At 54.7% G+C, this 17,069-nt stretch overlaps 1 protein-coding gene across 1 annotated transcript in view; it reads right to left on the bottom strand.

Annotated features, from left to right (window-relative positions):
* The window catches only part of PTPN5 (protein tyrosine phosphatase non-receptor type 5), a 44,282-nt gene that overhangs the window by 7,916 nt on the left and 19,297 nt on the right, over positions 1–17,069 (bottom strand). Inside the window, exons 4-9 of the mRNA XM_077761086.1 lie at positions 6,707–6,900; positions 6,035–6,142; positions 5,714–5,791; positions 4,996–5,237; positions 3,639–3,828; positions 1,219–1,303 (exon numbers count right to left, since the gene is read on the bottom strand). Coding sequence (XP_077617212.1) covers positions 1,219–1,303; positions 3,639–3,828; positions 4,996–5,237; positions 5,714–5,791; positions 6,035–6,142; positions 6,707–6,900 — 897 coding nt within the window. The remainder of the gene's footprint in view (positions 1–1,218; positions 1,304–3,638; positions 3,829–4,995; positions 5,238–5,713; positions 5,792–6,034; positions 6,143–6,706; positions 6,901–17,069) is intronic.

The raw sequence follows: 17,069 nt of genomic DNA, 5'->3' as shown, positions 1-17,069 counted from the left end.
CCCCCGCCCCCGGATCCCAGGCTGAGGCACAGGGTCAGTTCTTGCCGGCCACAGCGGATTCTCTGTTGAGCTCCAAGCCCTGCAGGCTCAGAGCACGGTGGAAGTGGCCCAAGGCCTCTCAGCAATCCAGGGGGGACCGCTGGGCAGCTGGCCTGGCTCCCCCCTCCCCCCACCCTCACTGTGAGTGGCCAGCAAAGCCTTGGGTTCTTGGTACCTGAACCCCTCCCTCCGCTCAGGGCTGCTTGCCTGGAGGGTTGCAGGATGAGGGAAGAGGTGAGCAGCCCTGAAGAAAGCATCCTGGCCTTAAATGGTGCTTTGTTTAACCGGAACTACCTAGAGACTGTGTAACCATAGCAACCACAAGTCGATATTTTAAAAGTTAAAAATAAGTCATGACATCTTACATGCTGTTGGAGATGCTGATGGCAAAACTGCTTTTTTAAAGTCTCGTTACTCCACGCACTGATTGGAGTAGGTTGGTGGGGATTCACTTTCAACAAGTCACCCCTAACTAGCCCTGGGGGCCTGGGGCCTGAACTTGGCAGGGGTGACAGGCAGACAGGGGCTTGATGAGTTATCTGAAAATGAAACCCCAGGGCCGACAGAGGAGCATCAGGTCACCTGGTCTGACTGCCCTCAAAAGGGGGACATCCTTCTCAGCCCTGCCAGGGGACTGACCCTGCAGCTTCACTTGAACACCTAGAGTGACGGGGAGCTCACTCTCTGACAGGCAGCTCATTCCCTTGTGGGGTGGCTCTTCCCATTAGAGGATTCACAATCAGACCAAATTCAACTCAAGGGAGACAAAAAAGCCCAATTCCGGGGTCAATGAGGCCCAGTTTGAAACTTCCTGGCTGTGTGACTGTGAATGAGCCAATTAACCTCTCTGAGTCTTAACTTCCTCCCTTCAAAACCTGCCCACTCTGAAGAGTGAAAGAGGGTGAAAATAACTTTCAGTCACCTCGCGCCATCTAGGAGCTGCTATGACCTTCGGTCTTTCTCTCTGGGTTTCCAGAGCCAAGCATAGCCAGGCCAAGGGTGAAGGAGAGAACTGAGCAGGGAGATTCTCCCTTCGCTGGGTACCCTCTAGCCCTCCTTCCCTTCGCCTCGTGACCCTGAAGAACCAGCTCTGGGGCTGAGTTCTTCTCAGGGTGAGGGGTACCCTGGTGGGGGCGAGGCTGCCTCACCCACCCCCCTCCCCGGACACTGCGTACTCACTGGGAAGGATAGTTTTGTACCGGTTCTTCCACACCAGCCCAGGGATGTCATATTCCTTCGGGTCCACAAAGTTCATGGGGATTTCCTGCAAGAAAAGGACATGGGGCTGTTAGCAGCGGTGGGCTGGCTCTCACAGACGTTTGAATCCAGGCACGGGTGTGCCCCTAACTTCTAGTCCAGGCGTCTGCTTGAGTGCGTGCCTTTTTCAGTAAACATTTACTATTCAATGAGTCAGTGCACCTAAAACGCATTTAGAATAGCGCCTGGCACGTAGTGAGTATATAATAAACGGTGTTATTACAGTTGATCAAGGGCCAGCCTGACACATAGTAGATACGCAATTAACGGATGCTGAACAAAGAACCACAAGAGAACCAGTGTCCTGGCCAATCACACTCCGTGCGCCGCAGCCAATCCTTGCTCCCGCCTAGGGCATCCCCACCTCAGGAACTCAGGTCGTGGTGCTCTCTTTGTGGTTAATATCCACCCCATCCTCTGTCCTGTGCACCTTAAAAGTCATCTCCTCCAAGAAGTTTTCCCCGATTCTCCAGGAAAGGAGCCTCCTTCTGAACTCCCAAGGATATGTTTGCACCTCGCAGTCGTGCTCTGTGTCAAGAGCCCCAAGTTCACACTTCTCCGCCTAGCCTGTGAGGTTGCCTTGGATCTGGTTTTTGTTTCCTGTGGGTTGTTCTCCGTGATCCACTTGCTAGTTACAGGCCTGCAGATATGCAGCTCTCCTTTCCGCTCCAGCTCTGAGCTCCCAGCATGCCTTCCGGCCCGGCTGGTGGGGAGCACTGGCCCCCCCCCCCACCTGTCCAAACAGTTCCTGGCCTGTAAGTTCAGCTCTTGCCCCTTCCCTACTGTTCTCGGGAATGACTCCCCAGTGCCTCGGGTTTCTTTACTCCCCCTTCCACCTGCCCCTGCTGCTCAGCGCCTGACTACAGACAGTTTCACAGTGTCCACGGTTTTTGGACATAGTAAGTATGAGCTTTAAGTATCGAGAAAGACTCACTTTCTAGGGTTATTGTGAGAATCAAAAAAAAAAAGACAACAACAACCAAAACCAAAAACCAACGTGTACAAAAGTGCCCATGGAGTGAGTGTGCAGGCCGTGTCCTTTTCTCTCTGGGCAAAATCAACAACGATCTACAGAACGGGAAACACTAGAGAGGATTCAAGCCCCTTCTTCAAGGGGAGGTGATGGTGGGTGACACAGAGCGGAACTGAGGCTCGGGTGGTTAAGGAAGGCTTTCTGGAAGCATCCAGTGGGGTGATGATGGGAGTACAGGCATGGCAGGAGAGGCCCGGGGGTCGGGGAGGTGTGGTCCAGTTTGAAGTGGACAGTCCCCGTGGGGGTGGGGGCATAGGGCTGGACAAGGAGGCTGGGCTGGCCCAACGCGGGTAAGATGGGCCATGCCCAGCCCTAGAGAATGTGGAGCAGTGGGTCGGGGGGCGACAGGGGTTTTCACAGAGGAAACAGCTATCCAGCCAGGTAGGAGGCAAGGTGGCCTGGACCAGCGGAGCTGAGGGAGGCACAATGGCTTCCCCATCCCTCTGGCCCCTCCCAGGAGTGACTGTCCCCAAATACTGAAGGCCTCTTTCCCATTCCTGCCCACACTGACACATTACCAGATGGGTGGGTTTGAGCGAGAAATGGGCTTTTGGACCCAAGCCCCTTCCTTCCTCCTCCTTTGGGGACCCTCCTGCAGAGAAAGAAATATAGGGGTGGTCCCCATGGGGTGAGGGGTGCACCGCCTGGACTAGGTAGAAAATTGGCCAATTCTAGGGGTCAGTATTAGGAAGCTCACTATTACTACACACCAAAGCCCCATTTCACACTTCGCCTCTGTCAACAAAAACAAAGGGGATACTGTCATCTCCTATGTCTTAGCTAATGACCGGCTGAGTTCTCAGGCAGGTAAAGCAGGGATGTCATTTATCAGGCCCCTCAAAATCCAACAGGAGGCAGCTGGACCAGGCTGTTGCAGAGGTTCTAGAGGGGAGGTGACTGGAGGGATGTCAGAGGACGAACGCTGCTTGGTGACATCAGCAGGGAGAAGGGAAGGAAAGCAGGAAGTCAGAAGGAAGGCTTTCTATGACCTTCAAAGCACAGTACTGGGCAGTAAGGACTTGGTGATGCCACCAAGCACCAGTCACCCAGCTGAGCCCTCTGCACACATTAGCCATGTCTTTCATCCTTGCAACATTCCTATGATTTCTGCCCCCCCATTTTCTAGAGGAGCAAACCGAGGCTCGGAGGGGAAGCAGCTTGCCCAAGACGGTGGGAGAGATGACGAGGAAATGACAAATCTACCAGATGCTGGGTTCCGGGCACCCTGCACCACTGCCTTGCGAGGTGCGTGATCGACGTGAGCAGAAAGGTCTACCCACAGCGGGCCGACTGGCACAAGAGGACTCACAAAGAATTCTGCCTGCAGCAGGAAGGGGTCCAGGGCCTTCTCGTGAAGCTCCTCGGCCTGCAGGACACGGGAGGCGCTGAGCAGGTACTCGCGGGCTGACTCCTCACGTGGGGACATGAGATAGCCAAAGCCCTCCTCGTTGCAGCCTGGTGTGCACATGTCCAGGGTCAGGGAGACGTTGGAGCCCCTCCTGGAAGGACCGGGAAAGGGGGAGTGAGTCTCAGGGGCGGGGAGGTGAGGAGGGAGATCAAGGGTGGCAGCAGGGTGGCAGCGGGAGGAGGGGGTGGGTGACGGCGCCCGTGACGGGAGCAGCTCGAGTCAGCCTTGGAGCTTAGGCCCGACTCCCTGTCTCCTGCCTTGTGCAATGGAGATGCTAATTGAGGCGGGGGGCTTGGGGCCCCCGTTCCAGAGGTGCCACCCCAGGCAGCCTCAACGCAGCCCTCCCGGGACTTTCTTCTGTCACTGCCAGAGGCAGGTCCCGGCCCTGTGGCCCCAGGAAGCTGATGAGAGAGGACACCTGCCTAGAGCAGGGGAGCGAAGCTCTACCCTCTGCATCACGGCCTTGGTCCCACCAGTCCTGGACGACACTGCCAGTGAGTCATGGAAATCTCACCCGGGAGAGGCCAGGCTGGCAGCGGAGGATGGAGCCCTGAGGCTCCGCGGCGGCGGCAGTGATGTCTGCACGGGGCAAGCTCTACCCCATTCAGCGTCTAAACTGTCTGAAGTGTCGACAGAACAGTGCAAAGGCCCTCATACATAGAAAGTAAAACCGAGCCCCGGAGAGGGGACGAGAACTGCCCCAGCTCAGACGGAAAGGGAATCGCAGAGCCGAAACTAAAAGCTAGGTTTTCTGGCTCCCCATCCAGGGCTTCTTCCAAGACGTCATGTGGATAACTCGACCCCGGTATGATCTGGCTGACCTACCGAGGCTTGGAAAAGGTGTTGATACCTCCCATGGTATGTTCTAGGGATGCTCTATAAAAGTGGGCATCTGGGGTCAACAGACTTTGAGGAATGCCATATGCTACCCGCTTGCTGATTTACAACGAACACAAATGTTACAGGCACTGACAAGTCCTGTAATAAAGGAACCTACCCAAACTTACTTGAGCACAGGAGTTTGTGTGTGAGTGTGCATGCGTATGTGCTCATGAGCAGTTAACACTGCTTCTCAGCATTTCCCTTGGGGCACTCTGATCTATGTGAACCAGACCTGACGAGCAAGTGTCTACATTGGCTAAACTAAGAGGCTAGCTCTATCCTGGACCCTGGGAGCCAGAGTCAGGCATCTGCCCTTCTAATGGGGAGCTGAGAGCTCAAGGGCCCGTAGAGCCCGCCCCTCCTCCACCCCACCCACCTTTCCTGTAGACCCATGGACTTGACGGTGAGAGAGGCAGGATCGGCTTCCGGCTTGATGTCCATCACGCAGTCAAACACAGGAGTCTCAGGGACGGGGTCCAGGTCCAGGAAGTCATCCTCAACCTTCTCTTCCATCCACTCGGAGTAGGTGAAGGAAGGCTGGCGGCTCACTGACTGGCGCCTGTCCTCAGGGCCCTGTGGGGCGGGTGGCTCTGGAGGAGCCCTCAGAAGGTGCCACACCTAGTTGGGAAGAGACAGCATCGTGGACCTGGGACCATGTCAGCTGGCCCCTGAGTGATGGGGTGTCCATGAGATTGAGTCCCCTGCCCTCAATGCATCACGAGCAGCTCTGCTCTCCTGGGAGCCGTCTGCATGGCCCTGCCCTTCACCTAGATGGGAGTTTCTAGCCCCCACCTGACTCTACCCCCCAACCCTCAGTTTCTTGTGGATTGCGGTCTTCTTGGTGGGGTGTGGGGCTCCTACACCAATCAGTCTTCTCTGGCTTCAGTCCCTCCCTCACCCTGGAACATTGCAAACCCATCTTCGAGAAGAAGGTGTCCCTCATCCCAGGCCGGGCTCACTGGCAGAAAGGCACAAATACCCTTTCCTTGCCCCAACGTGAAACATCTAGCTTGGAAATCAAGTGGGGGCTGGTGGGGACCCGGCCTCAGGGTCAGAGGAGGGGTGCACAGAGGTCAGCTCAGGAGGCACCTTACCAGGGTGGTAATGAGGATCACAGACAGAGTAACCAGCAGCAGATTGGGGACTTCCCAGGTCCCAATGCCCAGCCAGGCCTGGGGAACATGAGACAGACAGTCACCACAGGGGTGGTGTTGGGGCAGGGCAAAGTTCTCCTCCATTCCGACAGTGACAGAACTGAGGCTCTGAAAGCTGCTGACCAGGTCTGGGTGGGGAGCAGGGAAAGGGGTTTCAGGAAGGGCATGGAAGTATCTTTCGGACTCAGAGAAGCCCCATCCAGGGGCTGGGAGGTCCCCAGTCACTCCCTCCTACCTTGGTGCTCCCTGGAGCTTACTCACCACGGGTCCCAGCTGTTCGGGGAGCGTGAACAAGGAGGAGACGAAGTCTGTGGCATTCTGTGACCAGGTGGGGCCATAGCCGCTGAGCCAGAGCACCCCGCAGGCAAGCTGGGGCAGCCAGGGGGAGCGGACTGAGTTAGGGCCCTGGGCTCCTGGGCCCCAGACTCCCCCTGCAGAGCTCACCTGCAGCCTCAACCTGGCCCCCCCAAGGGCCAGACTGCAGAGCTAAAGGAAGCGCCCAGGTACTGCGTGCACAGAGAAGGCCTCGGGACTCTCTCTGGAGAAGAGCTGACTGGAGGGAGCCAAGATAAAGCCTTTCCCAGAGGGGACACCCACCAGGTACCCACATAAAAGGGGAGTTTCCCAGAGATATTATCTCCACAGACAGGAAATCCTCTGAGAGACCCCTGCAGGCCTGGCTGCTGGGGAGGCCTAGAGTCCTGCTCCTTGGGTTAGGGAAGGCAGGCTGTGAGGGAAGGCCTGAGCTGCTGAGGCTGTAGCTGGGAGTTCCAGCCTCCTCTCTACACCAGCCCAAGGGCCTGGAGTTGCTGAGGGACACCAAGAAGGCCTCTCATCCCCCACGATCCTCAGGTGGCCATCCAGAGAGGACACCGAGGGCTGACCCTCCACCTGCCCTCTGTCAGGCCCTTAGAAGGCCCGTGATATCCTTACCAGGAACTGGGAGGCAGCCAACAGGCACAGGCTGCTCCTGACAGGAAGGGAGTGGCTCCCGGCGCCTTGAGGTGGTGGCTTCGGAGCTGGCTCCGAGGGCTGCGAAGGCGGTGGGGGCGGTGGCATTTCTCTCTGCAGGTCCGCGAGCCCTTCGGCCTGGTCCAGCACCTCCATCACTACCGGCTGGGGGACACCTGCAGAAGGCGGACACCCACCCGCTGACTTGGGTCCAGCCGACCCACGGCGGCGGGCCGCTGCTTCTGGGGTTGCTGTGGCTTCCGCTCAATCTGGGATCAGTCAGCGTGGCTCCACTTCCAGCCGTCACCCTCGATTAGCAAAGCAATATTCACCTACCTTCGTCAGAAAGAGCTACGTGTGGGTGGACAAATTATTTCTCTTTTATTTCTCCAGTAACAGAGTTAAAATGGCAGGAGGTTTTTCAGGGAGTTAGCATCGCCGTGTTTACGCAGCTCCATTCTTTTCCATTTCTTAAGGAAACAAAAAACCACCACCTCAAACTCAATTAAAAGAGGGGGGCTTAAAAAAAAAGACGGCATAACCAGGCCGTGACCCTGAACAGCCCTCCCACGCCTGCCTTCCAGATTTTTGTCTCTTGCGGTCTATGCCCTGACTGGGGCTGGAGGCTGGACCCTGGATAAAATCACAGCCACGTGGCCCTTTGCCACCTCAAGGCCCCACACCGGGGGGTGTGGAGGAAAATCTTGGTGTTGTAGAACTGGTATCAAAGGTCTAGTTCTGGGTCTGTCCGTAGTCATGTGACCCTGGGAGAGTCACCCCTTCTGTGGGCTTTGTTTCCATACTTGGGAAATGGAGGTTCAGCTCAACCCTTGGCTTTCCCCCTGCTTTACGGAGCCCTGGTGTTTTCTCAGGTGCACCAGGCGCTCCCCAGCGCTCTGAGTCCTCAGCGTGGAAATTCTGCCGGTCCCCATTCCATGCCCTGGGTTTCCTCTACGATTATTTCAGCACAGGGCTCCACTACTACGAACGTGGGAACACCACTGGCTTAGATCTGAGGTGCTGGCTGCAGTGGAGCGGTTCTATCAGGATCCACTTCGGGGAGTCCCAGATGTTGGGGGCCCTCCTCTGAACCCACCTGGTTTAATCTACTGCCAAGAAGAGAGGGACTAGCAAAGCGGATGTGTGACAGCTTGGCAGTGGGGATGGGGCTGTCCACACCGCCCTGTGTAAATGGGACCGCGGACTCCTTTTCTAGATGGCTGGTAAGAGAACACCCACAGCCAAGACCACGTGAGGCCCACAGTTTTTTGGCCACGTGCTTGTTCGCTCACTGGACACGAACTGAGCATCTTCCACGGCCCAGATCAATGGTGTGGTGCAAGGGGCCCATGGCCTGGTGACAGCTGTATTTGTATCTATCATAGGTCCCTCCTCCTAGATGCTGACCTGCGACGGCTCCCCACGTTACGTGTGCCAGCCACACTCCTTGCAGTTCCTCGGGTGAGCTCGCCTACCTGCCCTGCTCCCCACCCCTTCCCCTGTGCTTTGCAAATGCTCTTCCCTCTGCCTGGAACATCCCTCCAACATCCTGCTCCCCTCCCCACACTCTGCCAAGTTAACTCCTATTCACGTTATAGAACTCAGTCAGATGTCACCCGCAGTGGGTCCTCCTCTGTCACATTTGCTAGCACTGCACGCCTCTCCACACCACCGGCAGCAACGATACCCTTGGAATGTGCAAGGCCCTGCTTTGTGTGCCTTATACATGTGGATTCATTCACTCTTCACAGCACTCGTATGAAGTCAGCATGCCGGCTGTCCCCATTTTACAGATGAGGAAGAAGAGGTGCAGAGAGGGTCCAAGACTCTCCCCAGGTCGCTTAGCTAATAAGCGGTTGAGGTGGGTTCAAACTGAGGCAGATAGATGGGCTCTGGGCTACACTGCAGTGGCCTGGGTTTGTAAAAGTACTTGTTGAATATCCTCTCCCCCACTTGTCTATAAGTCCCATGAGGGTGGGAGTGGTGTCACTTCTGTTCATCATGACTGCCCACAGCATCTAGCAAAGTCTGGCACATAAGTCTGTAATAAATATTTACCAAATGAGCAAACCGTGGTAGGCAAGTGCTCATCTTCCACTCAGTTGTCTTAGCAGATAAATGGGGATAACCACATATTCTTTGAAAAGCTATGATGAAGACGGTAAACACTACAGATGAAACACTCCACATGGCACCTGGTGTCCAGCAGGTGTTCAGTAAGCCTCAGATGACAATTACAACGTTAGCGCATAGCCCCTGCCTTTGCAGGCCTCCAGTCTCGTGGGTAAGGCAGACCAGTAGACACGTGCCTATCATCCAGTGCATTTAGTGGAAAATCAAAGTGCTGGTGGAGTCCTTTTTGAAGGTTATCCACTTTTGCCCATGGAGGGCAGCATTGCCTACATGAGCAGACAGCTCGGCTCCTGGCCAGCAAGGTAAAAAAGGAAAAGCCACTGCTAAGAGACGGATCATTCAGGAAGCTGAGAGTTTCCTCTATTGACAAGCAGAGGCTTGATGAGTCAAGAGGCAAGGACTCCACTCCCACCCTCAGAAACTGTAGTCAGAGTGTGGTGCTAAATACGGAAGGGTGGGAAGGGTACCGGGCCCAAAGGTCAGCTGGCTAGGCTCTGCAGTCAGGCTCCACGGGCCTCAGGCAGTCCTTTCTTCTCCCTGTGTCTCAGTTTCCTTATCTGTAAAAAGAGGGGCTCAAACTAGGACTCGGTGCTTCTCAGATGTTTCTGGCATCCTCAGGGAGGGGACATGGGTCTTTGGGGGAATAACTGGAAGCTCACATGATGTTGGGCTTTGCTGGTATAAAATGTGTGGGTGCTCTGTGTTCTCTACTATAGTATATCTATACTTGTTTTGATATGAAAATAATGGGCTTTACCCCCCTCCCAAAGCTTCGAGTCAAATTTTTCCTGTAGCACAGGAAAATGTGCTACAATTTATCCTGTGGCTTTGCCCTCAGGGGTACATGCACCCCAGTCTGGGAAGCACGGAACCCGCTTGCAATAAAGCATTATGCTGCTGTTACAAAAGATTCTGTAAATGAATATTTAATATTGTGGAAAGAAATGTCGATGCTATGAAGAAAGGCAAGGTGACAAACCAGTATGATCTTCTTGGCCTTAAAAATTAAGCGAGTATAAACGTGCATCTAAAAGGTGGCAAATACCCACTGTAAGATGAGACATTAACATGAGAGAGCTCGGGGAGCATACGGTGCAGCAAATGCCTGGCATACAGTAAGCGCTCAATAAATGCTGCACACGGTAAATGGGCAGACCAGAAGCCAGGTGTTAACAACTGTCCTTTGGAGGGGGGAGATGAGAGGCGATTGTTTTTCATTGTTTACATATTACAAATTTCCTCCAATAAATACAAGCAATGGTATGTAAACAAGTATATGCATATACAGACACATACATATATGTACACAGACCCATGTATTTATTTATAGTGAAAGAAACGTTTTAAAAAAGAGATCACTGCTCTGAGTTCAGATGCCATGAGGCCTAGGTAATACTTCTAGGTTCTGGGCCTCGCCATACTTGTCACACCTAAATGCACAAGGTGGGACACAAGAGAGTGAAAGAGTATACACAGCTCTGTGACCCACCCAGCAGCGCAAGAGCCGCTCACTAGGAAGACAAGCCCCGGATAATGCGTGATCATCACTTTTCCATATGAAAGATGGCAGTTAACTGCCTTGCACCTTAGGGGGAGCATCGAAAAAAAAAATTGCAAGCTGGTAGGGCCCTGTATGCACATCTCAGAGAGAAAAAGTGAGGCTGGTTTTTATTTTGTTTTGTTCTGTTTTCAAATCCAGAGAGCACCTGGCAGTCCTGGGGACCAGATGGGTAATCACTGAGCACAAGGGAGATGTTTACCTTTCAGGGCAGAGGTTACGGAGACATTTTTCTGGGCAGAAAGCGGACGTTTAATTCAAGAAGATGCATTTTTTAAGAATGTTTATCTTGAGACAGAGAGAGCTTGAGAATGAAGAGTGGGGGAGGGGCATAGAGCGAAGGGGAGAGGGAATTCCAAGCAGGCTTGGAATCGAGCAGGGCTCGATCCCATGAACTGTGAGATCATGACCTGAGCCGAAATCAAGAGTCGGACGCTTAACTGACTGAGCCACCCAGGAAGATAACATTTTCAAACTCACAGAATACTCTGCATGTAATTTTAGACGCGATCCACAGACCGCAGGTAAAGAACCTCTGATTGCGAGGTTGGAGAGCAGAGGTCTCTGACAGAAAGCAGTGGAAGAAGGGGAGGTGTCGAACAGGTCTGGGAACTCATCTCTCCTTTAGTCTCTGTTCTTGCAGCCCTAAGTCCAACACACATTTATTGAGCACCAATTATATACTTTGCCAAGCCCTGGGCCAGGCTCCGGGGGGGAACACAGCAGTGCACAAAACAGCCACCACCACCGAGGACCACCGTGGTCCTGGCCCCATTTGTCTTTCTGGCTCATGGTCCCTCTCCTGGAGATGAGGTCAGCTCTTGTCCTTGCTCTGCCCACCCTTCGAGTGGCTATCCTGCTCTGCGAGCCCTAACGCCACCTCACCAGGCAGGCTCCGTGCGGTTCCCAAAGCGCTCTGCTTCCCTCGGCAGCCCTGTGAGGTAGACATTGTCATCATCAGCCCCGTTTTGTCGGTGAGAGGCGGCTGCCTGTGTCAAGGGCTGGCTTTTCAACAGTTCACAGCGAGGTAGCTGCTTTGCCACGCGTGAAACCCTGACTCAGAGGCAGCTTGCTGACAGCGATTTCACGTCGGGCTCCTCACGGGCTTGCCTCCTGCGCAGGGGGAGGAGGGCTTCCAGGCACGGAAACTGAGGCTCACCGAGGCCAAATGGCTTGCCCACATTAAGTGAAGACCTGAGATTCAAACCCAGGGCTTCCTGACACAGACTGAGCTTTCCATTCTGCCACACTGCTGATCAGGAAGGGTCACTGCAGCAAAGGAGGGAGGTGGTGAGAGCCTGGCAGGGAGTCCCTGTGTCAAAGGAAATCCTGAACCCTAAGCGGCTGCATGGAGGAGGGAGTGGGGTGCAGCATTTGTGCCCAACCCCCGGCTGACGGATCCTCAATGGCTACATGGTTAAGGAGGGAAAAAGCACTGGGAGGCCAAAGCCCTGGGGACCCTGGGTGAGGCTTGCAAGCAAACAGCCTTCCGATTTTACCTGGGGCTTGCGGAAGCACTGTGATCCCTCTCCTGTCACCTAGCACCTGCATCCCACCCTTCAACTCTGCAGCTACCGTGTGCCCTGGGGCTGGCGCCGCCTGAGCTCCAAACCCCGGGGCTGCTCCTGCTGGTGACTCATCCTTCAAGCTCTCCGGCTGCCAGCCCACCGGAACTGCAACAGAAGGCAGGCTCAGCCTGTTCCTGTTTACATGACGAAGAAGGTTCTGTCCCATTCAGCTTTTCTTCCTTGCCCAAGCACGGCCACGAGTGACCTCTCAGCCATGCCCACATACTCCCCGGGGGCCCTGACCACCAGAACATCACGCTCAGTCCTGACCAGGATCTTAGAATCGCAGGCGGTCAGAGCCTGACGGCCCCCCCAGGGGCATCTGGTCTAGTCTGCACGCTTCACACAGAGAAACTCGGGACCGAGAAGGGAAGCGGTTTACCCAGGGCCACGGACCCAGGAAGCGGCAGAACCGGGATTTGAGCTCCCGCTACCCGTGATCTTTCTGCTATTTTGCCGAAAGATCTGGAAACCCACGAGAGGATGAGGCAGGGCAGGCCACACAGGCCGGTTCTGAGGTTTTATTTGGGTAAGCCCTGAATGGAGAACCTAGCCCTGAATAGAGCACCCCTGTCAAGGGGACAGAGAAGGGGTGGAAGAGTCTAGAAGGAAGAGGCCCAGTTAGCTATTTCTGCCACCACAATGATCACACTCTTCAGCAATGCCCTGGGCTGGGAGAGGGACAGCCTGGCCTCGATGAGCATGGGCACTGCCATGGACTCATCCTCCCGGGGAGAGGCTNAGCGGGGATATGGTGGAAAATGAGAAGATTCCCCAAAACAATATTTTCATTTGACAAACATTCACTGAGCACCTGTTCGAGGCTCTTGGGATGTTACGTTTCTAGATCCTAACACTGACCAGCAGGATTCCTAGGATTGAGAACAGCACTGGGAAAAAAAAGAATTCTAGCCTCTCTGGGCAAAGGCAAACTGATGGGGGGTGTGGGGTTCTGGAAGTTTGCCCTGGCTCCTTACAGCACCCTCACCTCATCAGTCCTGCTGATCAGCAAGCAAGAAGGCGAATGCACCCACCGAAAGAGGTAGTCAGATGACAGGAACTTGGGCTATCAGCAAGTGCTCTCGATGGGAAGCTGGCCAAGGGTAAGGCCCAGGTCTTGTCCACTGCGGCATTCCCCGGCAGTGTGAGCAGGATGGTGTGGGAAAAGGAAACCGATTTTGGCCTAAGAAGATTCTGGAATAGGACATAGGTACTCACCATTTATTAGTTACATGCCTTAGGCAGGCTGTTTAACGTCCATGTTACTTGATTCCTGTGGTGGCTTTCAAATGTGTCTGTGAGTTCCTCAACATTCCTCCCATGGATGGGAGTAGAGTCCGTGTCCCCTCTCCCTGAACTGGATGATTGCCTTGAAGATGGGAATGTGGCCGAAGATGATGAGTGACTGTTGAGGCTACGTTAGAAAAGTCCATGCAGCTTGCCTCTGGACGCTTGCTCTGAAAACCTTCAGCAGTCATGTAAAAGAAAAAAATGTAGCTACCCTAAGGCTGTGTGGGGAAGGGGGCGGCGGGGGGTGGGGGGGAAGAGAAAGAGAGAGAAAGAGAGAGAGAGAGAAGAGAGACCTTGAGAATGAGAGAGGCTGAAGGCATTAGATGCAGTAGGTGCTCTGGAAAATTTGAATGCTGAGAAGAAACCATCCACCTTGACCTTCAGCACACAGGCCAATGCAGCAAGAGGGTCCCTGCACCTTAGGCCCCCGAGAGTCTGGTAAGCCAGGTATGGGATGTTGGTGTTCAAAGCTGTTGTTCTGGGAACTCACCTCAAGCAAGGGGAGCACTCGTACCACAAAGGAGGGGGTGGACAGCTAGACTATACTCCTTCCTGTCTGATGCCGAATTCTCCAGAACTTTCCTCAGTGACTTGCCTTAAGCTGGGGACCCTGGTTCTCAGATCAACACAAAGCGCAAGCCTGTGGGTGTGAGGTTGGGACTAGACAAGCCCTGCTTCCTCCCAGCCACAGACTTGGAGTCTGTCCTTTGTCCTGACCAGCCTAGCAAGTCACAGCGTCTAGTGCCCACCACCACCGACTGCTTTACAGATAGCAACTCGTTCAGGCCTTACGACCACCATATGAGTTGGTGAGAGGACTGTCCTCTTTCACAGACAGGACAGCAGGAGTTGAGGAGGCAGAGCGACTTGCCCCAGGCCATCAGAGCCGGTGAAGAGCAGAGCAGGCCTCCGACAGCCGTCTTCCTGACCAGACCCCGTGCTGGCCACCCCTGGCTGGGCCTCCGCTGCTTCCTCCTGGAGGAGCTCCAGCCCATTCTAGGACAGAGGGGACAGGGGCCACCCCAGAATGGAGGGGAGATTAGCACCATCACACCCCAGCACCCTGGCAGCGTCGGGAGAGGGAGGGGGCTCTGCTAAGGGCAGGCTGGGCAGAGAAAAGCAGGATCGAGATGCAGATGAGGGGCAGAGGTCTGGGAACTGAGGTCTCCCTCCGATGTTCAGTCTGGAGCGGGGGAGGCCGGGTGGGGGGGCAGGGGTACTGAAGGCTGCCTGCGGACACCCGAGAGGCTGTGCTGGGGGAGGGCGCACGTTAACAGGCAAGAATAAGACCCATGAGTGGATGCTCTCAGTAGGCAGATTTAAGTAACAAAAAAATATCTCCAGGCCCTGACCCTGAAGCTCTTCCTTTCCCCCCAAAGTGGTTTCTTGTGATGGCTTGTGGCAAAAGCTTTGGAGTCGCACAAACTCAGGTTTGAAGCCTGACTTTGCCATGTGCTACCTCTGTGACCTCGGGTAAGTGACTTAATCTCTCCTCCGGACAACAGATACAATAAGACTTGCCTGTTGGATTTTGAGGATACCGTAAGGCGAAACATGCAAAGTGCTTAGTCTGGTGCCCAGCACATGGTGAGTGTTCAATAAATAGTAGCAGAATTTAAAGAGGAGGAGGAAGAGGGGAAAGGGAAGGGAGAGGGAGAGAGGGGCAGCAAGGACTTCCTTTTCATCCACCAGGTGGGCCCCCCAGGACGACAATAGCTGCCCTGCCCCCGCGTGGGCAGGGGCCGTGAGGCTGAAGGCCTGCAACTGGGGTTGGCAGAGGGAGTGGGCATGGAGTGAGGGTGGCAGAAGGGAGGGGGCAGCTTTGTCTCTGCCAGTTAATTAAATCCAGAATGCTAACAAGCTTTCAAAACAAAACACAACTCAAGTAATCTTTGGATGGGATATAATAAAATGGTTCTATCTGAAATTGCCAACAGCTTTGTTGCTGCAAACAAAGCCGCAGTTCTTTGTGCCTCTCTGGAGCGGAGGCCCAGAAGCACAAGGGTGAAAAGGGTCACTGAAACTCTGTGGGTGCAGCCCCCCCGCCCCCACAGCTGCTCACGCTGAGAACTGAAAGAACTGACAGAGAGGCCCTGGGGTGATGGGATACCCCATCCCATGGCTTGTGAAGCCAGCATGGGAAGCTTCCCAGGCGCTGCCAGTGGGTCTCTGAGGGGCTGAGGCCCAAGGCCCCATGGCATCAGAGGCGTAAGCCCTGGCCTGGGGCTCTCTGGCAGGCCCTGGTAAGTGCCCTCACAAGTACACGGGGCGCCTGGGTGGCTTAGTCGGTTAAGCGTCCGACTTTCGCTTAGGTCGTGATCTCGCGGTTCGTAGGTTCGAGCCCCGCGTCGGGCTCTGTGCTGACGGCCAGCTCAGAGCCTGGAGCCTGTTTCAGTCTGTGACTCCCTCTCTCTCTGACCCTCCCCTGCTCACGCTGTCTCTCTCTCTCACTCTCTTAGAAATAAATAAAACATTAAAAAACATTAAAAAAAAAAAAAGTACAAGAGGGTCTGGGTGGTAGGAAGGGACACTCTCCAGGAGAGCAGCGCCCACAAATCCCAAGCCCCTAGAGGCTGCCATCCTGCCCTCCCCTCCCCCCGCACCACTGGGGAGCCTCACGATGTTGGTTAAGGGTCAAGAGGCCATGGTGGCAGTCCTAGCGCTGCCTCTAGGCCCAGGGCTCCTCCAGGGCCTCTGAGGCCCTTCTATAAATTCAAAAAGTATGACCAGGGGTCTTCGAGGGCCCTTCCAGCGCTAAAGGCACACACCCACTTTTAAAGAAACAAACCTGAGCCCCTGCTTTAATTTAATTCAGTGGTTTCCCCTTGTTCTCAGGATAAAGACCAAAGTCTTTGTCACAGTCAACAATAAAGGCCCAGCATTCGCTGGCCCCTGCTTAGCTCCCCAGCCTCCACTCACCACCGCACTCCTACTTCTCTGCTCTAGCTTCTTCCAGACCCTCTGCCTGGAAAGCAGAAGTCTGGAAACCAGTGTTTCCGCTCCAGGAAATCCTCGCCCCGTCTGTAAGGGGGCTTGTACACCTATTCTCTTTGAAGTGGGGGTGGGAGANGATCCACATGCCCTTGGCTTAGGGGAGCTGGCAGGCCACGTCTGGAGACGCGCTGGGGAGCACTATGCAGTCCTTAGGGGCCAGCGGTCAGAGTACCTACAGCATCACACAGAGGATCTCGGAAACAGAGCAGTCAGAGTGGACAGAACGAGATCTAACGCAACCCCGTGAACACATTAAAAACACACGCCCGCAAAAGATCGCCGCCCCTTCTGTAAGAGTGCACAGAGACACACGGAAAGCATGCCCGAAATACCTTAGAGCACGTTAACTATGGGGAGGATTATGGCAGCGGGAAAGAGAAAGAAAATGAGTAAGTGAAGACACCCAGACAGGAGCGTCCCGTAGACCACTGAGTCGTGCACCCGCGAGAATGACTGACGACACGCTGCTACCTAAAGCCATCATTACCTGCCTCCCCCAAGGAAACGTGAAACAAAATCACCACCGAGTTGTAAGCTGGGTCAAGGCCCAATGGGCAAAGAACAATGGCCGAAGGGAGCCCTGTCCGCTCATCTGGGTCCTGGACCTGGGAGGGCTGGAGAGATGGACATTGCTCTTCCGGCCCTAGGGCAGTTGCTGGCTACCTGGGAATCGATGCCCTCTTTAGGCGGAAAGGCTCACAGACGTAGCTGAAGCAGAGCCAGCTGCCAAGGAGACCCCTGAGGCTTTCTTGCTGAGCTCATTCACCAACATGATATTTGAGTCATTTTGCTGGCCTTCTGG

This window comes from Crocuta crocuta, unplaced genomic scaffold (assembly GCF_008692635.1).
Source record: "Crocuta crocuta isolate KB4526 unplaced genomic scaffold, BGI_CrCroc_1.0 scaffold233, whole genome shotgun sequence".
Lineage (NCBI taxonomy): Eukaryota > Metazoa > Chordata > Mammalia > Carnivora > Hyaenidae > Crocuta > Crocuta crocuta.
Note: the sequence above shows the minus strand (reverse complement) of the source record. Positions and strands in the feature narration are given on the sequence as shown.